Raw genomic sequence first — 27498 nt, forward strand, 5'->3', positions numbered from 1 at the left:
ATTCCTATGCACGACAGTGCACGACGATTTTGGTCGCCACGATGACAACGGTTGGCAAACGTCTCGGCGATACATGTAAACACCTTGCGTTCACAGTCGATATTTAGAGCTTAGTGTATGTCTCCACGTACCATTAGATCGCGCGATATTGAGAAAGTCGAATTAAAATTTAAAAAATCTTTAAAACGAATTCTTGCCAGGGTTATCGCAAATTGGTACAATAGGATTGGATTGGATGCTAGAGCCTAGAAAGTTTTTTCTGCGAAAAATAGTTCCGTTGCTTCAAAGCCTCCATGCATCACAAGCATCACATAGCGCCCCTCATAGTCCATTTGGACACTCCAGGAGCCCAAGCGAACCGCGTGCACTTGCACTGGATCGACTCTAAACGGGCCAGGGGGCGAGCAGCTGAAGGCCACCATAATATTGAAGCGTATTCCAGCACTGGCCGCTTCAAAGCGCAGTATAGCAGGATCAGTCCCGGGAAGGTTGTGGATTGAAAACCAGTAACAGGATCTGTATAAGTTCTAAAAACAGAATTGGTTCAGGATCAGTGCCAGGAACGGTGAGGTAGAGGTTATCGCTCCTGCGGGCGTGCGTGCGGAAAAATCAAAATTGTTTGAATCTGACGCATGCGTTTCCATACGGTCACCCGTACTGGGTGTCAAATTCCATACATTTTCAGAAAACTCACTCACGCCCGCATGAACGATTACCGCTACCTATGGGTTCTGCAAAATAAACAGAACTTTTATGGGATTTCAAAATTATTTAGATCGCTTTCGCCCCTACAGTACGCCTTCGAACAGTTTAAACAAACATTTTCTCTCCGCACCTTGTAAACGCGACTGCAGCGCCGCATTTGCGAATGTCAAAAAAGGACTGCCGGAGAAGAGTTGTTTTGTTTAGCGCCTTCGTTTTGTGCAAGAAGAAGAGTCTCTTTTTGCAAAGTCCTTAAATAATAATAATACAGGCCCACCCATCGCTGGTGTGTGCGTATGTAACATGTGTGTGTAAGCGTAAAGCGTGTGATGTAAAACGTGCGACGGACGGACGACTGCTGGTTATCTCTTTGGCAAGGGTTTGGAGGATTGATTGTACACAGAGGAATCAAGGCACGAGAGGGGAAAACCAAAACAAACACACCCACACAGCAAACATGAGTCGTTGGGATCGGAGAAGTGACGAAGGTACGAGGAGCTCTTGGGTAATGGCATCCGGGAAAAGGTCTCTAACATCCGCTCCCCCCTCCACTCCCCAGGACAATACGATCAACGGCAGCGGAATGAGACACGGCACGGTTCGAATCATCGGCCCCGGCTGAGTCGCAGCAAATCCCGCTCGGACTCGTCCGAGTCCCGGTCACGGTCAAGGTCCCGGTCCCGCTCACCAGCCTCGCATAACGCCCGCCACCACGGGTCATCCGCATCCGCATCGTACCGGGACGACCGGTACGAGGAAAGAAACCAGCAGCAGCAGCAGCACCGGCAGTACCGGCAGGACGAGGAGGAACGGCGCCGAAGGCAGGAAGCGCTCGATAGCCGCGGCCGCGCCGGCCCGAACGGCACCGGAACCGGTCCGGGTGGTGAGATCTTTTCCCTCCGCCTTTCCAAACACCGCTATCCCGTTCCCTCCCCGTCCTGAACTACCATCCCACCCCCACACTCCGTGGAAATATCGCATGCGCTTACCTTCTCCCCTCAACACACGCACATTTAAACGCGCGCCGGCTAATTGTTCCGAGGGACACCCACCTCATTTTCGTTTTTAAGGCACGGTGGGAAAACGAACTGGAGGCAGCGGAATTGGCGGCGGCGGAGGCGGTGGTGCGACCAGTCGAACGTCCACCGGGGGGGCGCCGGGTGCGAAACCGGCAAAGCCACCGGTAGCCGGCATACAGATGAAGCTGGCGGCACCGGCAAGCAAGGAACCGCCCCGGCTGATGAAACCGGTCGCGAACGCGTTCCGGCTGGCTGACGACAGCGACGACAGCGAGCCAGAAGAGATGCCGGCCGAGTGCCGGATGCGGATGCGCAACATTGGGCGCGATACGCCCACCTCGTCCGGTCCGAACTCGTTCGGCAAGACGAAGCACGGCTTCTGTGATTCGAAGAAGATGTTCGAGAAGAAGATCGGCAGCAGCCTCAGCAACCGCTGAGGCCTCGGTGAAGTCAGGCGTTCTAGATCTAGCAACCGGCGTGAACAGTGAAGCGAGGACAAAAGGGTGTGAAAGACAGGAGAAAGGGGCAGGGTTGAGAAGGATTAGCTTTAAGTGTCGCTCTATTTATCCCAACACCAGCAGTGCGGAAGTAGCCAGGAAGCGCCCGCCCGGTGAAACGTTGCATTAGCGTAGTGAAATGGTTTTTTGCTATTTGTTTGCTCCCGAAAGTGCTGCAGAGGGAAGGGCTGCACAGGGATGTGAAAGGGGGGGGTGGGCAATCAGCACAGTACTTCTACTCACCCTTCGCTTCCCTTGCCGCCGCTTGCCGTGCGCGCATTGCCAACCGAGTTTTAGAATAAAGCGAAACCTCTTTCAAGTTACTAATTACCTTCGCTCACTGCACAGCCCGTTCTCACACGATAGCAATCAAGCAAAGATGAATAAAAACTTTCCTTTTCTAGCCAGTTTCGTCCAACTAATGATGCTGTGTTGATGCACCCTTCTTCTGCCATCTGGAACGATCCGAAAGCAACGGCATACTGCGATTGATTTTCTCATACTGCGCGACTACGCACAACTACACACACGCCTAGCTACTCACAAAACGGGACACGGACACAGGCGGTTTTTTTTTTTGAAAAAATTAAATTTATTCAGAAAAATTAAAAAAAATCATCCATCATCATTCGGCATGTATTTATATAGTTTAGTGTGTGTGTTTGTTTGTTTGCATGTTGTTTTTCTTGTTCCACTTTTTTCCACTTTTTTTGCTTTACTTGTTTTTCCTTATTCTCTCTGTCTCTTTCTCTATCTTTTCTATTGTGTTTCTAATTGCGCAATCTGCTTTTGTTTGTTGTTGCGTTTTTTCACTTATTTTTCCTTCCTGTTCACTTTCTGTTAGCAAAGTTGTCTTTTTGCCTTTTCCACATCCCTGTTTAGATGACAACTTTTTCCTTTTCCGTATGATTGGATGTTTTTTTTCTTTCTCTCTCTCTCTATTTCGCTCTCCTTTCTGTAGGTGTTGTTCTTTTCTCCATTTTGCTGTACCATTGTGCTTTTTTCTCTCTCTTGTTTCTGTACTGATCTTAATGAAAGTGTTTTAGAATCTTTCTTCCACGCGGTTGGTTTTTGCGTGCAGCTTTCTCAATTTGGTAAGCATGTTCTTTTGGAGTTTATTATGTTTTCCTTTCCTTTACTTCTCTCGCTCTCTCTCTCTATCTCTTTATTTCTTTACACCGGATGGGTGAACAAATTGTTGTTTGTGTTTTTACTTATTTGATTCATGTTTTACTCTTTTTTTGTTGTGTTTGTTAAATTATTTTCTTTTCTTATACTCATTCTTCGTTTACTTTTACTTTAAATAGAGGTAGTGAGGTAGATTTTTTTTTTCATTTCCACTCTTCTCGCCCTTCAATATGCGTGCACGCTTCTCCTTCTTCTTTTTCGTCTTCCCTTCCCCTGCAACTGATTGCGCGCCATTCGGTTCACTTTTCTCGCTTCACGGTTTCGCTCTCTCTCTCTCTCTTTCTCTCTTCGACGGCGGTTCCTCTCCGGCGCTAAAATCTTGTTCAAACTTCAATGCCTTAAGCTGATTATACAAGTGTTTATTTTCACCGAACTCGGATATCTGGTTTTGGGGTGGGAGAGAGGGTAGTTTTTTTTTTCAAATCTTCTGTGAGACCGCACACAAACATTCTCCTGCACTGTTTATCTATTTTCTCTGTACTCGCATTGGTTTGTATTGAGTTATAAGTATATTTTCAAATCTTTATTTACTTCTGACGTGTTTGATGGGAGTTTGCTCTGTACTGTATTACCATTTTGATTGTTATTGATTTTGGTTGTCTTTTCCCATTTTAAACTTTTGCTTTAACTGTTTTGTGTTTTAGATTGGCTACTGTAAAGATTATGTAAAGCTTTAGCGTGTTCTATGCCTTTCTGTTTTTTGTTGCTGTTGTTACAGTTTATGATATAGTTGTAAAACGAGTGCCGTTAAATTGTTTTGTCAAATAGCAAGCCGTACTGTTCTAATGCGTATGTTTTTTGTTTGTTTCTATTTTCATCCAAATAAGTTTGGTTTGGAAGTTGTCTCGCGAATGTGTTTTTTTCTCCTTTTTTTACGCGTGGTGAGTGATGAAATAAAATTACTATAACTGAAAACGCAATTTTCATTTCTACCCTATGTTTTTTTACTGCATTTAGTGTATGTTTTTTTATAATAGAAATCAAATTTACTTCTCACAAAAACGTCTGTTTGTTTTCCGTGATTTGTATGATTTGTTAAATTTACGTTCAAACATGTTTTTTCTTATTTTTTTTTTATTATTTCATGCACTAAGACCAGCCATACAACTGAGACCAGCCTATGTAGGATAAACATAAATGTAGCTTTTTACCATTTTTATTTATTACTCTTTTTTATCCATTTTTTTGTATGTGTATTTGTGTATTGTTAAGCTCCGTACCACCACTATGAGAAATGCGAAAATTATAAACTTCTATCGATAGATTTATATATGTGTGTTTATGTGATTTAGATGTGTATAATATTTAATTATTGCCTCCATGTTTTTTTATGTTTGTTTTCCTTTTCTCAAGCCTTTTGCATGGGTTTTTTTTGTTGCACGGTGTGAGCTTTGTATGTGTCTGTCCGGTGAAAACAACGAAAAAATAGGAAACTATGATTATAAGTATAGTAATTATAGTCATGATGATTACGATTAAAAAAATAATAATAAACATAGTAATAATAGGCTACAACTAATGATAATGTAGTTTCGCTTTAGCAATTAGAATAATTTTAAAGAATCGTACGAGAGAAATAAGCATTCTTGTTTCAGTGTTTCACCAATCCTAAAACCTAGGTGTATATATAAATCTTTATCCTTTATATATATATATATGGGAGTCTCTATATATATATATATATTGGTTTCATGTTGCCCTAACCCTCACCACGCCATTTCCCTCTTACTTTTCTCTCTCTTTCTCTCTCTTTCTCTCTCTCTCTCTCTCTCTTTCTCTCTCTCTCTCTCTCTCTCTTTCTCTCTCTCTTTCCCATTATCTTTTCTTCTTATAGTTGGTTCCATTTGTTGCCCTACCTTTTTTTACAGTAATAATAATAAAAAAAAACAAAAAAAAAACTATTTTTATCCTCTCCCTATTCCAGTTGTCTCCCTTCGCGATCCTATTCCCAAACATCTTTATGCTCGCTTCCGGTTCCATTTCTTTGATCTTCGTTCCTTTCCCACACATGCTTTCCTTGCTCCTTTTCCCCCAACCAAAACACAAACCAACTCCAAACAAACTAACCGCATCCTTTTCCTTTCCTTTCTCGCTCTCTCTCTCTCGCTCTTTGCCCCAATTCCTACTGCCCTTCTTTGCTGGTGGGAGGGGTGGGGGAGGGGGAGGGGAAGAATATAAATACAGATAATGACAGGAATATAAACTATTATCACACAGGCATGTCAATTATTTGCATTATATCCTAAAACACATCCACTCATTATCCTTTTTCGCCCCAGGGGAGGGTTCGGGAACGACGGCGACGACGACGACGACGACCACGCGCGACGAACGGCGACGGTTATGCAAAAGATGAGATTTGACAAAAAACAACAAAAAAAAAAAAAGTACAAAAGAAAAATAATCTTACGGGGACCAAAAACAAGTTCGAACGTTTTGCAGTGTCCATTCGGTTTCATCTACTTTACACACATTGGGGGGGTATTCTTCTGTTTGTTTCCCATTTTCCCATTTGTTAATGTGCTTGTGTTGTGATTGTTTTACGATCTTGATGCATGTTGGAAACTGTTACTAATTTTCTTTTGTCTATTTTAACTGTTTTTCATTGACTTCTATGTTTCAAAAAATTTAAAAAAAAATCAAAACTTTCACTTTTTTGTGTTGTGCAACTCTGTCAAAGTATTTAAAGCAACATTAGGTAAATTGGAGAAAAATCAAACTTAACACACAGACACAAAACAAGAGCATGAGAACCAAGGGGGGGGGGGGGGGCAATGTGCAAAACGTGATAAACCGTCCTTAAGTAGCAGGAAAAGGATGATGATACGCGGAAGATAACGAACTGTTTCTCCTCTTGTTTCTCCCTCGCGAGCAAAGCCCTCGCTCTTCTCCACTGCCTCTCAAAAACCTAGCAACTTGCGGTGTTTGCGTGGTGACATTAGTACAATAAGTAGTAGTAGTAGAAGTAGTAGTAATCGTAGTAGTAACAAGAATAATTGGGAATAATCATCGGTCGAACGGGTTAACCTGCCTATTTCTCTCTCTATCTTTCTCTCGCTACATCTTTCCACTATTTTTTTTAATGCATTTCAAATGATATTCAGCGCACACAACACGGAACCACACACACACAAATACACGTACACGTACGCATACTAGCACCACTACCACCATCAATTTCGATTTAGGTGTAGTTCAGTCTCCATTTTTGCATGTAAAAACAAAGCCGATGGTGGCTGTGTTAGCTTGTTTGTGTTCATCTGTGTGTTTGTGTGTTGTACTGTAAAGAGATGTTTTGTGGTTTTTCCCCCCTCTACTTGCGCATTCTATTTTCTATTGTTTTTTTCATTTTCTTTTAAATCGCTAAAATCGCTTACACACTAACTGAAAAGGGGTTTTACACTTACAGGAGGAGCTGGGAACGCAACTAGCTAGCTAGCTTATTTTAAATTATTCCGTCTTTAACAACACAAAAATGCATTTCCTTGCCCGTTTTCGGCTGAATGGTGGTGGTAATGGATTGTTGTTGTTGTTTTATGTTTTTGTTTTGTTTCGCGATTACGTCTATTTCTTCCCATTCTCCTGTAGCTGCGTAGCACTAGAGGTTGGTTGGTACAGGTTGTCTTACCCCTTTCATCTGTATGTGCCTGTTCTCTATGCTCTCCCTTTTTAACACTTTTGTCCTTCGAAAAAGAAAAGCTGACACTGAAACGATCTACAGGGCCCTAAAAAAACGATAACGCAAGCAAACCATAGTGTGTTAACATAATAATTTCGAAACATTAAACCAAAAACAATGTATGTTTTCTCCGTGCTGCAGCACACACACTCGCTTAGAAAACGGTACAAAAGGAGAAGAGGCGTTAGTTGTGTGCTTTTTTTTTTTTTGAAATACACAAATGTAGTTGTTTCGTCTCGTTTTCTTCTTTAGCAGCCTGATGTGGCGTTCTATTTCATGCTTTGCGTATAATGGTTGCGAAAATCAAGACCCTTCTTTTGGTTGCTTATTCTGATAGCAATTATTAGCTCTAATTTTTCGTGTTTTTTACTCTCTTCTGTATTGTTTTGTTTTGTTTTGCTCTTCCTTTTGCTCAAAACAACCTTACTGGCTCTCAATTCGGCGGATGTACGAAAAATTAAAGTAATGTTGAATACAAAACACATGCAGTATTCCATAGTAGTAGTACAAGTAGTTCGATCTTCATAGTAAGCAATTAATTAAGCGAAAAGTAGCATTTTGTTTTTTTTTATCCCTGGTAGTACAATAAAGCATAATTTTTCTTCAAACTTTTTTTTTTTTTGTAAGCGCGCTTTATGTTGTGCTTGTTTTCTTTTTTTGTTTTGTGTTTGCTGTCTTGTTTCACACAATCTTAGCTTTTGTTTTTATTACTCTAAAATTATAATGAGAAATTAATTTTAAACGCTTGTGTTGAATTGTTTTTATCTTCTTCTTGTTTGCTTATGTTTTTTTTTTGTTTGTTTTGTTTCCCAAGGTATGAAGTAACCAAGTATATGCTTTTCTTTTCTTTATACGCTACACTCATCCAATTTGGTGCCTCCGGTTTAAGACATTGTATCGGGATATAATTGTATGTTTTTATGCTTTTTGAAAGTTTACTTTCCTCATGTGTTGTGTGCACTTTAGGCAGGGGAGACACTAACATAAGCGTTGCCTGTTTGCCCGTTGGGTAAAAACACAACAATTACAATAGTTCTACAAGATTCTACAGCGAAAACAAACACAACGACCCATTGGAATATAGTGAACCATTGTTTTTGATAAACCCACCCGTGTGCGAAACATCAAACTAAGAAAACTCTCTCCGCGTCTTCTACTTTTAAATGGATATTTGTTTCGGTTTTGGTTTCAGAAGGGTTGAGGTTTCATTTAGTGTTTTTGAAAATTTGCATACTGATCTTAGCAGTAATATTGGGATTTGTTAGACATATTTTTTTTTCTTCATTTTTCTATAAGTTGTGTGGGCAGCTTTTCAAACATCAAATTTCAAGTTGTATGTTGCGGATGTGTTTTTTGTTTCCCTTTTGTGTTTAAATGTGAAGTATGCTTATTATTACTATATATTTTGGAGGAATTAGTGTTTGCCTTTCTGCCATTGGTTAGTACACACGCGGGTGTAGGTAGATAGTTGGCCATCGTTTACACGCTTTGATTGGTTACTGGTGCACCATTCTGTTGTGTCGTGTTTGTGTGTCTTGCCCTTTGCAGTGTGCATTTTGCGTACACATATATTGTTTTTGTATCTTTGTATTCCTCTCTTTGCTTTATCATCTCTCTGTTTATGTGTCGCTTAGATAGTGTACGATTTGCTTGGCTATTATATTCTATCTTCAAACCATGAGGTATAAACAGTGTTTTCCGAAATATTTCATTTCAATCATTTCAAACCTGAATTTGCTTTTTTGCTTCACTATTTCCAAGATGCTTTTCATGTTTTTTTTGTTTACTTTTTCTCGTGTTGAATTTTTGCGTCATATTGATCAGCGATTGCTGCCCGTTTGCTGGGACAAGGTGATCTTTATCTTCCTCTTCTTCTTCTTCTACGGTCTATGAGTGTATGGGTATGACATTTATTAAAAAGTTCGTTCAAAGTATGTGCTCCGTTTGCTACCATATACTCTACGCCAATTAGGGAGGGTGTTTGTGAGAGAAAGGTTTGGGTGGATGCGGTGTGTTGTTAGCTTAAAAGTGTTAAGATCTATTTGTATTGCATTAATTTTAATACCCACCAAAGGGTGACGACACGGTAATGATAGATTAAATGATAAAAAAAAGCATTAAAAACTACCAATCGTCTGTGCAGCAAATGTGCAGGACTGCGCCCTTGGGATTATGCATTGATTGTTTGTTTCTTTTGTTTGTCTTCTATTCATTTTGCGTGCTTGTTTTATGCTTTCACTATATGATTTCACGTCAATTCAAATGTATTCAGCAGCAGTATTACAATAGAACGATTCGAAAAGGGGTTTCGCAATTAAATCATTAGTTTGTGTTTAATTTTTAACTTTTTCTTTTTTTGTTTGCTTTTTGATCGCTTTTCTGTCAATTTTATGTACTGTAACACACATACACTCACACAAATTTAGCCAAAATTTCCGTTTCACTTTCTGTTTCCATAATACATCAACTAACACCGTGTTATGGGTAATGGTACCGCGTATGTTTTCTTGCCAGTTTTTCAGGGGTGAGACTAATCATCATCATCATTGGTTGTGTGTGTACGCGAGTGTACCTCAACTAATAGCTTACGTTAATTGCCAATAAAGATTTAGTTTCATGCTTTGTTTTCATCATCTTTTTTTGTCCGATCACCTTGTCTCAGGCTGGTGTGTGGTTATCCATATTTAGTTATTTAGTGTTTCTCTTTTGCTCATCTATGTTTTCTTCTACTCCAAATCTTCTATATTATTTTGCTTTGTTTTGTGAATTCGCTTATGATAGTAGTTTCGTTTTGCATTTCATTTTTCATCTTGTTTTGTTTTGTTTTGTCTTCTCTTTTATATCTGGCAGTGATACAAGCTTGTTTCGAGGGCTTTAGATTTATCCAATTTCTCTTTCGGCCATGTTTGTTCAGGGTGTCACTTAGCATTCTCTAAAAGCTTTTGTATCGTTTTTTTTCTGCTTCCAATTTTTGTTTTGTTTCCTTCTCGGTTTGCGTGCGTTCATGTTCGCGGTTCTTGCTCTGGCTTATAGGCGCACAATTCGCTCTATTACCTTTGTGTGTTTGTGTGTGTGTGTTGGGAGAGTTTTGCCATTATTCTTGCACATTGTTCAGGAGTGACCATAATCTTGCTTCTATGTTTCTTTTCCATCAAGCGGAGTGTAGTGTGGACGCTATTCATTCGGTGTTGAATTCTTCCAGAGTTTAGTTTTGCTTTGCCTTCCATTGTTGCAGTATTGTTCAGCTGGGTCGAAGTTGAGTTCGATTCTTTTGACGCGGAGCGTTAAAGGAAAGTGAAAAATAACAACACTTTACAGCGGTTCCATCAAGTGTTTGTACATTTCGCATGCGTGTTTCTGCTGTCTGCTGTGCGTGGTGAACTTTTCCGGGCAGCGGGTTTGCGCAGTGGATCCTTCTTCATCCTCTCTGCAAGTGATTGTTGCAATGTAAAAAAAAAAGGGTAATCCAAACGGATTCCATCATCTTGTCGTCTTGCCAGTAACGGCGAGTGGCGTGGAATTATTAAATTCGCACGAAAAAAAAAACAAACATCATTTTTGTACTGTTGCGGGTTGTTTTTGTACCAAATTCCAGGGAGCATTGAATCTGTGGCACACCAGAACTGTGTGTTTAAAAAATATATGTTCTCTATAGGCGTGTGTACCAGACAGGCGTTGGTGAAATTGTCTGTTTTGATCGATTGTGTTGGCATTTGTGTGTGTGTGTGATTTGGGCATGGTTAAAAAAGTGTTCATGGTTGTGACTTCCAGATAAATTATTCGGTTTACATCCGAACCATTGAAAACAAAAAGAATTGAGGACTGTTTTTAACAGCGTCCTTGGTAAAGATTGAAAAGTTAATTAACAGTGTGTGTGAGTGTGCTAAAAAGGTTACGTTGTTTTTTACACTGGCCAAGAAGAATGTTTTTTTTTTATCTTACTTCCCCCGTATTGGGAAGACTTTTCATCGTGTACCGCAAAAATAAAACAAACATCACCAAAAACAAGACTGAATTCCGAACAACATTAAATTTAACCCAACAAAAAAACAAAACACACCTTCGAAAGCTAAATGCCTCGTCATATCACATCACTTGAAAATACTAAAACAACACACTTTGCGCACTTTTCGTTACAACCCAAGTACACTCTAAACTTACACGTGTACATTTGCTCTTCACTGCAGAGCGGAGCATTTTGCAGAGAGTTTGATTATTTTAGTGTGTTCTCTTTCGCTCTCTTTTTTTTTCTCTCTCTCTCTCTCTCTCTCTCTCTCTCTATCTCTCATGCTCTCCAGTACGTTGTTCGGCGATTTGTACCGCTTTGAGTCGCTTTGAGTCGCATTGAGTGGTGATGCATTAATATAACGCAGCGCCATCTCGCGGGCGAAATTCGTTCACTACCAACTACTAAGTGGCACTCGGTGTTCGATAAGTTTAAAGATAAAATAATTTTTACATCACCAACACACGCGTTCATCAACTGGTTCCGCAGAGCTGTTCCGTTGGACAACAAACAAACAAATGGGAGCGATGTTTTCTCTTTGTTGTTTGCTGTCTCCAGCTAAAGATTCCAGCTTTTACACTATTTCCAAACAACTCGCCTGAGCGGTGAGTGGTTGAGCGAGCAACATTCTGTCAACGCTTCTTCTCCACACAGCGAGCACACTTGCACTTGCAACGAAACACTTTCCTTCCTAGCTCAGTTCGCAGTTCAAGTTCACGCCTCGATCTTCTTCAAGTCCGCCATACCCTTTGTGTTGCCTTGAGTTCCGTTCCGCTCTTCTTTACCAATATTCAACGATATTATAGCCTCTAGTATTTTCAATAAATATTAAAGTTGTTAGCTAAATATCATCTGCCTGTTTTGCTTCACTCTTTCTACTCTCGTTTCTTCTCCGCGCAACACGCACTGTTCAAAACACCACGCCCTTGCTGATGGGCGAAAAGGGAACAACACACACTGTACGATTTTGTTTGTTTTGTTTTCTTCTCGATTGTACCTTCGTCTCCGAAATGAATCAATACTTAGTAAAGCGAACCGATGTCATCTGTCTCTCTCTCACTCTCACACTCTCACTCTTCCTCACGAATGTCGCACTTTGTCCTGCTCCACTTCTTAATATACTTAATGCTTTGTCCAAGCTAAACGATGGCCTCCATCTTACTTTTTTTTGTTTACTCCATAAGATCCGTATCTTCATTTCATCATTATTTTTTCTCCTGCGTTTTGTTTTGTCTTGTTTTCTCCTTCCTCAAATATGTGTATATATAATATATTTTCAATATAATATATATAATAAAAAAATCTAACAATTGATTTTAGTCACTTTGTCTCTCTTGTTTACTGTTTGTCCTCTTTCGTACCTTCTTCTTATCTCTTGCCAACTTCTTCCTCTGCTTCTACGAATATTTATACTTGCTACGATCTCGGGTCCTCCCGTGTACAACGATGTGCTGGCGCTTCGCAACATACAATTCTGATTTCACCACCCATGGCGCAACATGGCGCCGCCTACTTCGTTCCGTTGTCCAACAAAATGTCCACCTATTCGCCTATGCACCAAAGAACTCGAGCGCCCGTTGTACACGCGCACCATTATAAATAGTAGACAAAAAAACGAACAAACGTCACACGTTTCAGTTTCTTTTTAGTTGTTTGTTTCACTCTTTTGGTTTTCTTTTACTCACACGGCGCGTGTCCTGCTCTCTCTCAGTCGAACGGTAGTAGTACTTGCATCAATTTATGTGTGTTTTTCTTTCTCTCTTCTTTTTGTGTTTAGTACTTAGTTCTTGCGTGTTTTCGTGTTGTTTCTTCTCCGTAGGAAATGCGTTCTTTTATGGGTTTCCTTGCGCTTTCTGCTACCTTGCTTGTTGCGAAAGCCCTATTACAAGCACACGAGTTTTAGATTAGATAAGTAAGGAGGATATTTTGCTGCTGGTTTTCATCCCATTTTGCCTGAATTGAATCGCGTATTTGTGTTTGTAGTGCAAGATTTTCAGTTGATTTGGAATATGGTTTTTGCCGCTCCGATGTATGTATGCTGGGTGCCAAGTGTTGAGTGGTAGCGAACACCATGTGTATAGCACTGTCCTTTTCTATATCTATTTCTTCACATTTATCGGAACTATATTAGGACAGCTTTTGCTGATACGCAAGCGATGTTCATGTGTACAAGATAACTTCCTACATTAGCGACACTTTTCTAACTCTGCCCCTCTGAAATTGTGAGCTTCATTCGAGGTTTGATTTTACAGTTTGGGTTTGCCTTTAGAATTTTTCCACCTGCGCCAACCGCGCCATGAGTATGTGTGTATATATGTTTCATTTTTGTCTCTTCCGTGGGCCGTTTAAATACCGCCACGATAGATTCCGAAATTCAAATGTTGTGTTCCACCAAAACGAGTAGCCAAAACTTGTGTGGTACACGCATGAAGCGTGCGTGATAATTTTCCTCCAATGTCGAGCATATGTGCCAAGTGCCCACGTCTAACCCGATTTCATTTCACTATCACTAAAAGATACTACAAAAACGAAATGAATGCTCTAAAACAATATTTTCCCGAATTACAAGATATGTTACAAATTATAAGCATAATGCGTTATTCTTTAAACTTCCCGGCGATGCACCATGTATTAGTTGAATTGAAAACTTTGTATGGTTTTGTTACAAAAAAAATAAGAAGTTATAAACCTAGTTAGCCCGTGATTTATCGATTTTCTTCTGTTTGCGTTTCGCCCGTTAGCGACGGTTTAAACTATTGTTGGAAGATTCGGTAGTAGTAGTAGTAGTGCTTGGGGGGTTCAGTAAGGTGATGAATATGTACGTATGGATGTGTAAATATAATTAGAAAGACTATGCATATTATGTTAAAAAAACAAACAAACAAAACATCTTCAGAGCTACAAAAAAAGTTCTTCAAGGAAACAAAACTATTTTGATTATATATCTTCTGCTTACCTTTCCACATCCATCCAGCTCCCGCCCACTCTTCCGTGCCGCTGTGATTTGAGGTACTTCGCTTACACGGGGAGTTAACAAATGCCCCGTAGACACCTACTCAAACAAACAAACATTCACAGCAGCTACGGCAGCACGAGCGAATGGAGGATGAGGTACGGGCAAGGAAATAAACAGCCATTAATTCAAAGATTGTGAGAAGTAAAAAACGGAGTAGTCAACAGGCATAAAATAAGGCTACTAAGGGATGTTTAGTAAGGGGCACAACAATGTCAACAAGTTTACGCCTATAATGCGCACACTATTACAACTCCGCGTTCAACAATAAGTTAAGCAAAACGACGAGGATGACGGGCGGCACCCTCTCTCTCCTGGCTACTAGCGCTTACAATAGTAGTGTACAATAGTCAAACAGAACCAACACGTGCGTGGCTGCTTGCGGGAGGCATCATAACCTCTTCCCGCAAAACACGTGTTACGAAAAAAATAGAAAGAACATTCTTTAACTTTTAGCACATTACGATAACATTCTACATTTAATAAGGGGGCGGGTGGTGGGGAGAATTTAAAAAAAATCGGGAACAAGTTGCAAATTGAATTTCGCCCACAATCCCCGGGGCGAACCCCGGGGTGCAGGTTCCGGTAGCAAATTTAAACTACACCACACACGATCGCCAGTAACAGGCGGGCGTCGGGCGCGCTCGGCAATAAATGCTCGGTGGCCTATATTTTGTAACGCGGCAAAAGGCGGCGCCTTCTTCTCGCTTGAGGTAAGAGAGGTCAAATTCGTTGCTTTTCCTTGTATCGCGCGCAAGGGATATCAGCACGTGCGCAAACGGTTTCTCCCCCTAGGGTGGGGAAGAATGTTCCACCCCAAGTGTAATGCACTTTCTGCCTGAGGTAATGGGTTTGTAGTTTTTTTCTCCTTTTTCTTTCTCTCTCTCTCTCTCTGTTCCCGGGTTTCTCGCTTCCTGCTCATGGTTCTGATATGAAAGGAGTTTGGAAACCAAGAGAAGTTTGCGGCAGTGGTCGGCACGCAACGTGACGCGCCAAGAGAATGGATGGATTTGGCTGGTTTCAATGTGGCCGCGCGCAGCTTCGTATCGTCGCGTTTTTCCTCCCCTGTTTTCCGACGTTCCTCTATACACACACACACATATACACTTACATCCCAAGCACACATTTGCTCACTCACGCACACATACAAGCACTTATCCTCATCGCTTAACGTGTTTTCGTAATAAATAGTTAATAAGGCATGCCCGGTTTACAATCCGTTGCTTCTCTCTAAGGGGCAGATTCGTTTTCGGGCAAGGGCGTGTGTCTGTCGGGACGCTCCAGAGACGCCACACACGCGCCACACGCCTCGCAGAACCTTGGTTCATCTTATGCGCTTCTAAAATCAAAAAGGGAGGCCTCATCGCCACATCATCCTAGCTATCTTCTACGATTTATCTTGCGGTTTGTCTCCTCCAGGGCGCACCTCTTTATCTCTCTCTCTCTCTCTTTAATAGCTCGTCTTTTCCACTCTGATGGCAACTTTAAAAGAGCCAGCATCTGTCTTGGTAGCTTGCAGTGTCTACTTGATCGCTGCAAGCTTGCCTGCTTCACCATAGATAGTTAGAAATTGAGGGTTAGGGTATTGGGGGTAGACATCGCTGTGACAACTTGCTTCCGGGAGGGAGTTACACTCCTGGCTGGTTGAAGTTGTTCCGACAGGGCAGCGTTGTTCGTCCGGTCTGCCATCCCCAAAAACGGAACCACCCGTTGCCCATCTGTCTCATTGGTATTCAGCAAAACAACACTCACATCATCATCGTTTTTTATCCGATAGTCTTTGGTCAACCCGTCCCGGCTCGAAAAGGGGAAGGGCAGCGGCGCTTAGCATATTCGATGCAGCTGCGGCAACGGTGTCCGTCCGTCCCGCACGGTTTGTCCTTCCCTCCGCTGAAGCAGTGGGCGAAGCGAATGCAGTAATCAAGTAAAAACTGCGATGCCAAAAATGCAACCAACGCAGTTGAGTCGAGCAGATCATCCATCCAGATCCCCCTCCTTACCGGAGGATTGGCATGGCGGCAGTGGCATGGCTGATCGCGGCTGTTTTTCTATGCGTAAAAAGAAGTCCGCCCACAGCAGGAACTTTGTAAAAACAACAACCACGGGGTGGATCATCATGTATCCCCCAGTACGAACGAAAAATTCTGCCTTTGCGCGCACAAATCTTTCTCGCCTCCCAGGTTAATACTCTGTTTTGTCGCCTTTTGTACCTCGCTCGCTACTACATCCTCTAGCTAGTTTGCATCCCTATACACACACACACGCGCGTAAGCGCACTGCAACTAGTTTTCTAACGCAGTCACTCCTCGCATACGGCCGGTCTAACAACTCAGGTGTCAGGGCGCCAATCCTCTTACACACAAACTCTTACATTCATCGCACACATACACACTCACACATATATCCTTTCGCGCAAGTTTCGTTTGCCTTAAAAACGAACTCTTCTAAGATTGAACAAAAAAAAAACCATTTACATACTAAAGTTTTAAATCTCTCATTGCGCGATCGTTTAAGACAAAAGACCAAAAACATATCCCCCTGCGTCCGACACTTATCAACTTATACAAATCCACAACACTCGCGCACTCTATGCGCAAACCCCATTTCTCTTGCGCGTTTTTACAGGATAGCGTGTGGCGCACACTCACATACTAGATATAACGCAAGTTCCTATCATCAACTGAATAAATTAGCAAAAAAAACGCACGTTTTTCAACAAGCTTAATCGAAGTACCTTACACGGCATTGGCTTTACGTTTTGTGTTGCTTCCGGCTCTAGCCCGTTACGTACTGGCGTACTATTTTGCGTAGATTTATGTTTGGAGAAACGGCAGCTAACAATTTCTTCTCCTTTAGCTGCTGTTCCTGGACGTACGGCTTCAGGAACTCCATTCAATCAACGCGCTCAACCGATCTAGTACCTTGACGCCATTTCTCTCTCTCTCTCTCTCTTTGTTTTGGCCAGTAGTTTTTGCATTCGTTGAAAAATTCGAAGGAATGTTTTAAACGTTGCGTTTTGCATGCTTTGCTTTTGGGGGGCAACACACCACTTTGCTCTTTTCAAAACACGCTGCTGGATTATGTACGCGCAAAACAACAAACACGCCAGCTTGGTAGGTTGGTAGAGGATGACACCATTTGCCGTTTGTTTGCTATTTCTAGAGTATGGGTTGTATCATTAAATCGAATTTAGTACGGCAAGCCGAGCAAGCAAAGAGAGCACTCTTCTTCTTGCCCGGTTTGCCCGTACAAGGGTTTTTTTTTAGGATGAAACGCTCCTTCCGCTTCCGCATGTTTCTGCATTGCTGCGTCTGTACGCGCGCAAGACGATTTTCGTACTGGCTATGCTTCTTACAATCTATTTCTTCATATGAATTAGTACATACCATTGAAAGTGCTTTGCTTGAATGTTGAACTCGTTTCCTATTTGTTTTTTCATCTTCTTTTCTTCTCCAGCGTACGATCGGGAACGACCCACCGATCGTCCGCGGTCTCTCCCATATGATGATGTATATGGTCACGAATTTTATCATGACGGGATGTTTTGCGGGATTTTGCTATCGTCTCACTCCCCAACCACAAACGATTTTGCAATGTGGAACGTTCTTCTATTTTCTTCTTTCTTCTTATCTCTTTCTCTCTCTCCATCGCTTCCGGTACCTGCTGAGGAAATGGTTGGATTGATAATCTGACGCGTTGTTGCTACTGGGCGGAATCTAAGACTTAGATTGGTTGGCTATTTTGATTATGGTTTGCTGTAGTAGTAGTAGTTGATCGATCGGAGGGGGAAAAGAGAACTCCTCCTCCAGCTTAAAGAGGCTAACGGTAAGATCCTCCCTTGGGAAGGATCGCATAAACCTCGCTTTAACTATTGCATAAGGGGGATGCTGCGTATGCGAACAAAGGAACTGGGGCAAAATAGTAATAGAGGTAAATATAACAACATTTACAAGCTAATATATGGAAAAAAACAAGGGTGTGACGTGCAGCAAAGCGCTGGTCGTAGGAAAAATCTATACAGCCAGGAAGCTTTTGTACTTCCGAGACCAATCTTAGACTGCCTAAGCGCGCTTCCTGCCTCGCCACATGAACTATGGGGTTTCCCGTCTGCTCTGTCTGCTGGTGGGATATTTGGGGCTATTGCAAGTTCTACTATTGGTGATGTATTTGGCTTAACGGTGTGTGGTTGTTCATCCCTTCCTCTATGGGGTCCGCGCGACCCATCCTCTTATCGGTACTTTCTCTTTCTCTCTTCTTCTCTTGGCGTAGGGGACACTAAACACCGGCTGTGTCACTCCGCGCATCAAATTTTATCTTCTTTTCCCGTTCTACACACCTTCCGACCGTAGAGGATAATCGTACAAAATATGAGGCTGATGATAAGGATGATGATAATGATGATGGTAGTAGTTGTGGTGGTGTTGCTATTGCTACTCTTGCCGTCGGTACCGTTACCACGCTTCTCTGCTCACTCTCGACCTTCATCTTCTGGCGGCTCAGGACGACCACATTTTGATTACGCATTTGTACTGGACGACTGTTGCTGGGGAGGTGTCGTCGTGACGGCGGCTGTAGTGGTAGTGGCTGCAGTTGCACCGGCAGCGGGCGTCGTTGCTCCTCCCGTCGTCTGGTCCTTCGCCTTCTGCGACGTCTGTCGCTTGGTGACCGGCGGTGGGTTCGTGGCCAGCATCATCGTACGAATACGCCGCTGTGCCGACTGCGTTCGTGTTGGCGAAAGTAAAGATTAGTACAGGATTAACTTCCATATTTTTCACAACAGTGTTGGTGAAGTCTGATTGAGAATCACGATTCAGAACGAAATTGGGTCTTAAATGGGACATGGGATTTTTCACTATTCAGGATTTTAAAAGTTAATTTTCTTGAAAGGTCTTGAAAGGAGGATCCCAATTTGAATCGGAATATCCGAAGAGTCACAAACATATTTCAATATTTATACACTTTAAAAATTCTTGAATCATCAAATTATATTTTAAGATAATATTCAAAATATTTTAAGACAATTCCAACGATTCATTGGACACATTCAGATTCATGATTCAAGATTCAGATTAAAGGTACAAGATTTAGATTTTAGATTCAAGATTCAATGTTGCAGATTAAACTTACAGGATTCAGATTCAAGTTTCAAGATTAAAGAAACAAAATTAAGGTAACAAGAATCAAGAATCAAGAATCAAGAATCAAGTATCAAGATTCAAGTATCAAGAATCAAGAATCAAGAATCTAGTATCAAGTATCAAGAATCAAGAATCAAGAATCAAGAATCAAGAATCAAGAATCAAGTATCAAGAACCAAGAATCACGTATCATGTATCAAGCATCAAATATCAAGAATCAAGAATCAAGTATCAAGAATCTAGTATCAAGTATCAAGTATCAAGTATAAAGCATCAAGAATCAAGAATCAAGAATCAAGGATCAAGATTCAAATATCACGAATCAAGAATCAAATATCAACATTAATGAATCAAGTTTCAAGAATTAAGATTTTTTTACGATTCAAGATTTTGATTCATGATTCAGATACACTATTCAAATTTAAGATTCAAGATTCGATGATTGTGAACAACTCATAGTTTCGAATGACTCCGTAGTTTCTTGCTTCGCGTGAATGAATCTTCTCAATCGATTAATTATCCCAAAATAGTTGGCGAGAGGTTCTTGGTAGGTTCTATTGATCTAACTGCTAACTTACCTGTACACTGAAGAAGGGACCAATGATGTGGACCGTTGTTTCCTCGTCCACAGGCGCACTGGCCGTGTGTTCGGGCAGCTTAATTATGCTACCAGTGACGCGCTGCAGTTCCCGCACGTTCTGGCCACCTTTGCCAATGATTCTTCCCACCTGCAGCAATGAAAGACGAATATTTAGAACCTTCCAAAGGGCCTGCTGCTCCCATCTTCTCTTACCTGTGCACTCGGAACGAAGATCTCGACCGTCAGTCTGACATCGTCCGTACCGGACACGAAGCCCTCCTCGCGCATCTTCTCGAAGATCAGGTATTGCGCCTTCCACTGGGCCTCCGGGGTGCCGATAATGGTAACTTTACGCTCGGTCTGCTGCTCCTGTGGCTTGTCCGCCTCGAGCGGCGCAATCTTCACGGACGCGCCCGAAAACCGGATAATGTTCCGGATGTGCAGCCCCTTGGTGCCGATGATCGCACCGACCGCATTGTTCGGGATGTAAAGGTAAGTCGTCTCCTGTACTTCGCTTGAGCCGGGAGGTACCCCAGCTGGGCCACCGGCCGGCGGCTGGTACATCGGGAAGTTCGAGCCCGGATACATGCCGGTGGCACCACTGCCACTGGCACTGGCCGTCGCACCAGCGGTACGGCCGGTGAAGCCCATACCGTTGCCGGCAGTCGACATCATCGCCATCGGGTGCAGGCCCGGGAACATGATGGTCTGCGGTGCGAGCGCCTGCAGATCGTTCTCGTAACTCTGGCGCAGCTTGGCACTGATCTGGCTCTCACCCTTGGACATATTCTCGATCGATCCCTTCACCGTGATGATGCGCTCCAAGTTGAAGCTGCTAATGTCGTTGATCGAGCTGACCGTGATCTTCGTGTCCGTGTCCTGCATTATCCGCTTGATCGTGTTCCCGCTCTTGCCGATGATGCGCCCGATGAGGTTGTTGTGCGCCAGGATCTTCAGACATATCTCGCCCTTGTTCGTGCTGTTCGCTTCCTGCTGCATCACCTCCAGGATCTTCTTGCACGCCATTGTGCAGTTCTCCGGGTTGCCGTAGATCGTGATCGCCTTCTCGACCGACCCGACATTATCCTTCCGGTGCACGTCAACGCGCGCCCGGCTCTGCTGAGTAATGTGCCGGATCGTGCTACCCTGCCGGCCGATGATCGCACCGACCATCTCGCTCTGCACCAGCACGCGCAGCGGGAAGTCGGTCTGACGACCGGGGCCACCACCGCCCGGCATCCCTGCGCCGTACTGCGATCGGTTGCGCTGCGCCCGACGCGCCTGTTTGTTCGAATCGGATAGCTCCACCAGCAGCTTCGAACCGTCAAAGTCCACACCGTTCAGTCCAGCTACCGCCCTGCAAACAAAATGGCCGAACAAAAAAACGTTAGACAAACTCAAAGTAACAGACTAAGTGTCCCGGGGATTTACCTTTGTGCCTGGTCGTGGTTCTCGAAGGTAATATGGACGGTCTGCGTGTTGGGATCTTTGCTGGTGCCTGCCTCGCAGTGCTCCACCTTACCGTACGGCTTCAGCAACGGTTCGATATCGTCGAACTTGGCGTGCTGCGGTATACCACTGATGACGATTTTGGCCGTTGTACTGCAAGAGGAAATAGACACGGAAATAACACGTCAAAATAACGCAACACGATCAATAGGACGCACAGTCACCAACACCAACGGAAAGGCACTGCGCTCGGCAGACTGCTCATCCGACTCCCAGCTCCGACACTGGGGCCTCTACTCCCGGTATGGAGATCTTTACCGCGGCAAACTTTGGAGAAAAAAAATCGTCGAGCTTCCGGCCATCAAAACCGGAAGCAAACTCTCAATACACACGACGACCACACAAACAACGCACGGTCACTAACGAACGATGAATGTGCAACACGAATTGTAGTATTAAGTGGCCCACACTCACAGCAAGAATGGCCGATCGCGATCCAGAGCCGGATGGCGTAGGGCGAGCTTGAGCGTTCCCTCTCTCCATCTCTCATTCTCTCTCTCTCTCTGCCTCGCTATATGTGAGCGTTTGCCGTGCGAAAGGAAACGTTAGGGGAGGTCGCGAGCAACATTACACCGCCCAAGGGAATGAGTCTCGATGTGTGTGCAAAACGTTATAGCTCGTACTTTTTGCGCTACTCTTTCACCATCAGTAGAGAGAAAGATCGTTTGCGCATTCCCTCCTGCCAAGGAGGCTGGGCACATCCGTTTCGAGTGGTAGTTGAAGATCGGCGACCATCCATGCCGATTGTGGGGTCTGTTCCAGCCACATTCAACCCACCGACAGATAGGAGATGCCGGGAGAAAGGCACACGCAACAAGGCATATGCGAACTAGTGATGGCCGGGTCTACTCGAACCTACCAGACCCGGAGTCGTTCGGGTCGAAGGCCCAACAGGGACAAGTAGGTTCAGTAGCTGCAATGATCTCGGTAGGTGCATGAAAGCATAAGCAATTCCGACCCATTGGTGCAGCGGGTCAAAGTAGGTTCAATATCTGGAAAATTGGACCCACGGGTTGGATTTGATTCCGACTCCGACCTAGCTCACCCGCTGCACCGTCGGTTTAGAATCGATTCCGACAAACTTGCACCTGACTCCGGCATTTCCTGACCTGAAATAAATCGTAAGACCCACCACTAATGCGGACGGATGGAGTGCGCTCTGTGGCAAACGTATGTGGGGGACTGGCGCGGGATGGTAGACATATTTGTGCAAATAATAAAAAAAACTGAGAGAAAGAGAGATGAGAAAATGACACATTCGCACAATGGTAAAGAAGCGAAGGGGAAATAAAGTGGGGGGGCCCAGAGAGTGTGCTAGAGTTGGCGGTGCTTTATGAATTGACGCTTGAAATCCCCTGCGGCCCCGAGCTCCGATTAACATGTGTGGTACCATCCCGTCCTCGTCATCTCGAGATGTTGCTGACGCGCAAAGATTTCGCAACGGCGCAACAGCGAGGAGTCGTGCGCGTCCATTCATGATAGGGACCTAACTGTTTTCGTTTCATTCATCTCCCAGGGCGCAGCATAGGCGCAAGTGGGCAGTTTAGGGCCGTCTCTCTCCCGATAAGGTTTCACGCGCGGTCAGAGGAACCCAGCGGCAGCGAAGAAGTGGTAGTATACGATGGAAATATCTCGCTGCTTGGACAAAAAAGTGGACAAGAAGATCGAGAGCACGACGAAGTTGCTCGTTTGTTGCTTCGTTTGTCGGGGGGTCTAGACTTGTGAGGTCTTGGAGCATCGATCTTCGCGATGGGTCTGGGTAGCTGAGTCAACAGCGCCACCTCGTCCCTCGCCACCAGCGAGCCGGTTCGGAAAGGTTCATCTCAGCATTCCATTGGGCTGAACGCATAACGGGTTATGAATAGCGTGCGGTTCGATTTTATCGGCTAATGAAACGGGTTTTTACTCCAGCGTATAGTGTGCTTCCCACCGTTGCCAGATCTATGCTGGAGTTGGATAGGTAAGAATATCTGTATCGAGAGGCACCGACAGGAGCACGTTTTATCTCGCAGATGAGGGTCTTTGATTGAAAGACCCTACTCCGGTGGGTAATCATCATCGGCCGAATGCCGGACTCCAAAAACACCTCCAATAAATTCCAACTGTTCAGGTATTCCTTTTCCCTCTTGGGACCTATTTCTTGGTGTGTTGATCCACCTAGGATGGTCATAGATTGCAATTGGCAGCAGTGTTTGACGTCCGATAGGATTAATGGAACGATAATCGTCTTGCCCGCTGTTCTTTATGTAGGCATTGCCTACCAACGGGATAGCTCCAACATCTTCCCAATCTATGAAACTTGTGTGTGATCAAAAAACGGCAACGAAAATTGCACATCAAACCGCTACTTCAACTTCCACAACAACAAAAAATCACAACATAAAACAAGCATGAAAAAATATCGAGACAGGCAACTGATCGAGCGGCAGAAGCCGCTAGTTGGGGAAAATCTGCGCTAGAGGGCGCAAGACCGAACCGCCTTCCCGCCGCTTGCACACGATTCTTGCCGCGTGGAAAAAGGTTGTTACAAAAATAAACAAACGAAGACAGAAAAGAAACCCGAAAGTGAATGAACTGTGGGCCCCTGGGTGGCGTTTCCCATCGCCCCAGCGACAAACGTTAGCGCAAAGACCGACCGAACCATCGCATAGTTCTACATCGTCGTTTATGCTTTCCACACATATACATTCTCTCACTCTCTTTCTCTCGCTTTCCTTTTTCTCCCCCCTATTCGGCCTACTTTCTCCGTCATTCTCTCCCTTTTCCCTCACCATTCTTGCACCCTTTCTTAGCCCATCTCAACGCCTCACCCCTTCAGCCCGTCTGCTGTGGTTTTTTTCTTTCATCTCGCTCCCTTCATTGCCAAGACTACTAAGACTGCGATGCGGCGTGGGGTGGAAGCGAGCCTGCATTGCTTCTTGTTTGTGCGGCGGCTGTTGATGTCATTTCACCCCACTTTCCCTACCGACTCTTCGCGTCGGTTCATCTTCTGCTGGCTATGGCCGAGACGCAACCGACGCTTCCAACGGTCACACCACCATTGCCTTTGGGCCCTGTGTCGTAAGATTCCGATCTTGCATAATGACTTCTTTGGATCTCTCTGCGACGAGAGGACGCCGCATTTCGGTCGAAACGTTTCCACACCGGGAGTCGTCTCGCACGATCAGCTCCCGCGGTCAGGTCAGATCTCAGGGCGTGTGGGAGACGATATCCTCTCACTCGTTGGCACTCGTTGGTCTTTGGAGCTGGTTCCTTTCTGGCCTGGGAGAAGGAAAATTCCGCAAACGTGACTTGAAGGAGACGCAACATGTCCTCCAACGTTTCTTCGGGCCCGTCCACGGATCTACCGAATTCCAAGAGCCAGACTCCGATCGTCAATGCAGCGCCCCGCGCGTGTGTGTGGATCGTGCAGATCACGACTAAAAGCGTATGTTGCGCGAGGTTGTGTATCTTGGAGTGTTGTACATTTTCTACCCAGAACACACACCCTTAGCCTTGTTACCGTCGAGCGTTTACTTTTCATTTATTTACCGTTCACATTCGCATTCTCTCGCATCTTCCTATTGACGACAGCACCTAATGAACTTTCTTTGCTCCCTAATTGGAGGTGCCGTGCACACGGTTGAGTACTCACAGCAAAGTTAAAGTGCTCGTTCGATTCTTGCGCTAAGTACATCCTCCAGGCAGCTCTATGCACACAGCACAAGACCGGCGAGCATTCCAACGCTCGAACCGGAAGCGTAACGTCAGTACGCGCAATAATTGCATAAATAAGCAAACACCAGCGCAAGAACATTGCTCCATTGCTGCATTCCTGCACGAATTCCAACAACCAATGCGTTGCCAATATTAGTCACCGTTTTCCATTCCTCACACATGCGATGGCATATCCGATGCGTCAGAACCATCGGCATCGGGTAGGTAGTATTCGGCGTTCTAGAGAAGAACTTGGAATTCAACATCAGTCACCAGATGTTTTCATCGCGACCATTAATCCCAAACCTGCAGGAAATGTGTGGAGCTATGATTAATACCTTGCATCTTCACAGCCGCAGTCGGACCGAACACCAAACCAAACACCCCATTATATTAACCCTAACAAACGTGAGCAAAGCGTTTTTAGCCGTTACACATCCGTACACACTTTATCGGTTTCGTCACCGAGATCGATGGACGGGGACGGACTTCCGCCTTCTCTAAATTTGCGCAACACATTCGTGCTTTGCCGTGTTCACGCCGGTCACGTGTCAGCGATTAGTACGCCGCATAGTGTTCACTCGAAAGTTCTACATCCAACGCCTATTCCACACACTGTACACTTGGTACACACATACACAAATATCGCATGCATCACATTACCATTCATACACACCTCTACTGGGACAGTATGGAGGATCAGCCAACAATCAGCGAACATCACTTCGAACCCATCTACGGCGAAGCAAAGTTTGCAATTCCACCAAAACACCGATCTCCGAATGGATGAAAGTATGCAGGAAACCGTTACATCGCAAAGCCCGGCGGCAACGAACAAACCTTCCCGGCAGCGCGTAGTATGTTCTCCTTCCTCGCGTTGCGCAAAAACCTGATCCAGACAGGCACCGGAGCATGCGACTGAGAAGGAAGGCGATAAATCGCCTGATAAAGTTCCCTGTTTCTGCCGAAGAAAGCAAGACCAGTTCGGGAAAGAAAGTTTTGCTTTATTTTGGCCCTGACAGGGATACTGAGCTGTGGGAACTCTGTCCCCATCACGCCCTTTCGAGTCGGAGCCGGGGTCTCGGGAAGACAGACATAATCCACACACACACACATTAGCTCTCGCTGACTTGACACTTGGGAAATTACCTCAGGAGACGTGGTATCGTCGATGAGCAGGGAAGTTTGGAGTAGCGACACACGTAAAAAGACGCATGTTTTGAGGCCCCAACGGTCTAAAATAAGGACCGTGCGTTTGATACGTCCGTCATGTACGTGTTTGCACTGGAATTGCACCCGAGGGTGCACTTAAGACAGTGGCGCATTATCGCAAGATGCGTGACGGCTCGCTGAACCACCATTCTTCTGCTACTGCTAAACTGCTCCGCTCGATCTTGCAGACGATCTTGCGGATGGAAGGATTTTGTACATGCGCAGTGCGCACAGCACACAAGCGTCGTTCCCCAACGAAGGATGGCATGAAAGGGGAGAAGACCAAACCTATACCACGCGGCACAGTTGCCTGGAATGCCGCGGGTAGGTCGTCAGACGTTGTCCTCCGCCCTCCTCCGCTCGCCCCGCAGGCTCCCATTCTCCACGAAGTTGACATACGCTGGAGTGGAATGCGCAAACATCGACGCCCGCAAACGATGTCACCGCGATCGGGCGTGGAAAGTGAAGCCTTGGACGAGGAGGTGTCTCGCTGGTAGGAGACGCGATTGTGTCTCGAGTGTCTGGCGCTTTTTGCTCATTTCCAATTCGAAACAACCAACATTCCTGTCCCGTGCACGGTTGAGACGTTTGGCGATAAGTAGAAAGTAGGATTCTTTGCTGAGTCTACACGCCATATCCCTGTGCATTTCGGTTCGGTGGTGTAATTGAGAGACGCTACTGTATGGCACAGATAAGCAACCGTTCTGATATGGAAGACCTGAGGCTTATATAGGCCTAATAAGCACCATTCAGTCATGTGGTCTCCATGGTCTAATGAATAGTGGCGCTGGGCTCTACAAGGTAAGACATGGTTCAATTCCCCCATCAAAAATTAATCGATTTTGGTCGATAATTATCGATGTTTTAGTGTCTAAATAGCGGACTTTTTGATTCTTGATCGCCAACATGGGTTTCATTTATAGTCCTCAAATACATTGAAATAGTTTAAAACTTTGAACTAATGCAAACCACTGTTCCTGCAAGATGTTCTTCAGGAATTATCTTCAGCAAAGCGCTACCGAACAATGCAATGATCTTTGTATTTATTTTCATCATTGCATTTCCGCTGGGTTGTAAAATAACAAAGCACTTACACCCACACCATCCACCCCAATCCGATCACCCACCACCCGCACTCAATGCATACAATGTTGTCATCAACGTTCCGCACGTTTCCTGCGAATGCGCGATTGCGATCATGCGCTGCACATTGTCGCCCGTGCACAACTGCATTTCCTGGGTGCATCGCGCTTTCTATT

The 27498-nt window shown here is 44.3% G+C and overlaps 2 protein-coding genes across 14 annotated transcripts in view; one reads left to right on the top strand and one right to left on the bottom strand.

Annotated features, from left to right (window-relative positions):
• Positions 1 to 857: 857 nt before the first annotated feature.
• On the top strand, positions 858 to 2640 carry LOC120956896 (PEST proteolytic signal-containing nuclear protein-like). Its single transcript, XM_040378694.2, has 3 exons — positions 858 to 1190; positions 1262 to 1585; positions 1773 to 2640. The coding sequence occupies exons 1-3, from the start codon at positions 1160 to 1162 to the stop codon at positions 2156 to 2158; spliced, it is 741 nt and encodes a 246-aa protein (XP_040234628.2). The 5' UTR covers positions 858 to 1159; the 3' UTR covers positions 2159 to 2640.
• Positions 2641 to 2825: 185 nt separating this feature from the next.
• The window catches only part of LOC120956897 (insulin-like growth factor 2 mRNA-binding protein 1), a 71582-nt gene continuing 46909 nt past the window's right edge, over positions 2826 to 27498 (bottom strand). For 12 of the 13 annotated variants that reach the window (XM_040378700.2, XM_040378699.2, XM_040378704.2 and 9 more), the window contains 4 exons: positions 21254 to 21424; positions 20036 to 21179; positions 19821 to 19970; positions 2826 to 18821 (listed from right to left, as the gene is read on the bottom strand). In XM_040378700.2, coding sequence (XP_040234634.1) covers positions 18621 to 18821; positions 19821 to 19970; positions 20036 to 21179; positions 21254 to 21424 — 1666 coding nt within the window. In that variant the 3' untranslated portion in view covers positions 2826 to 18620. Of the gene's footprint in view, positions 18822 to 19820; positions 19971 to 20035; positions 21180 to 21253; positions 21425 to 21589; positions 21723 to 27498 lie in introns of those variants that run through there. The other variant, XM_049609966.1, reaches the window with a different exon arrangement.

This window comes from Anopheles coluzzii, chromosome 3, assembly GCF_943734685.1.
Source record: "Anopheles coluzzii chromosome 3, AcolN3, whole genome shotgun sequence".
Classification (NCBI taxonomy): domain Eukaryota; kingdom Metazoa; phylum Arthropoda; class Insecta; order Diptera; family Culicidae; genus Anopheles; species Anopheles coluzzii.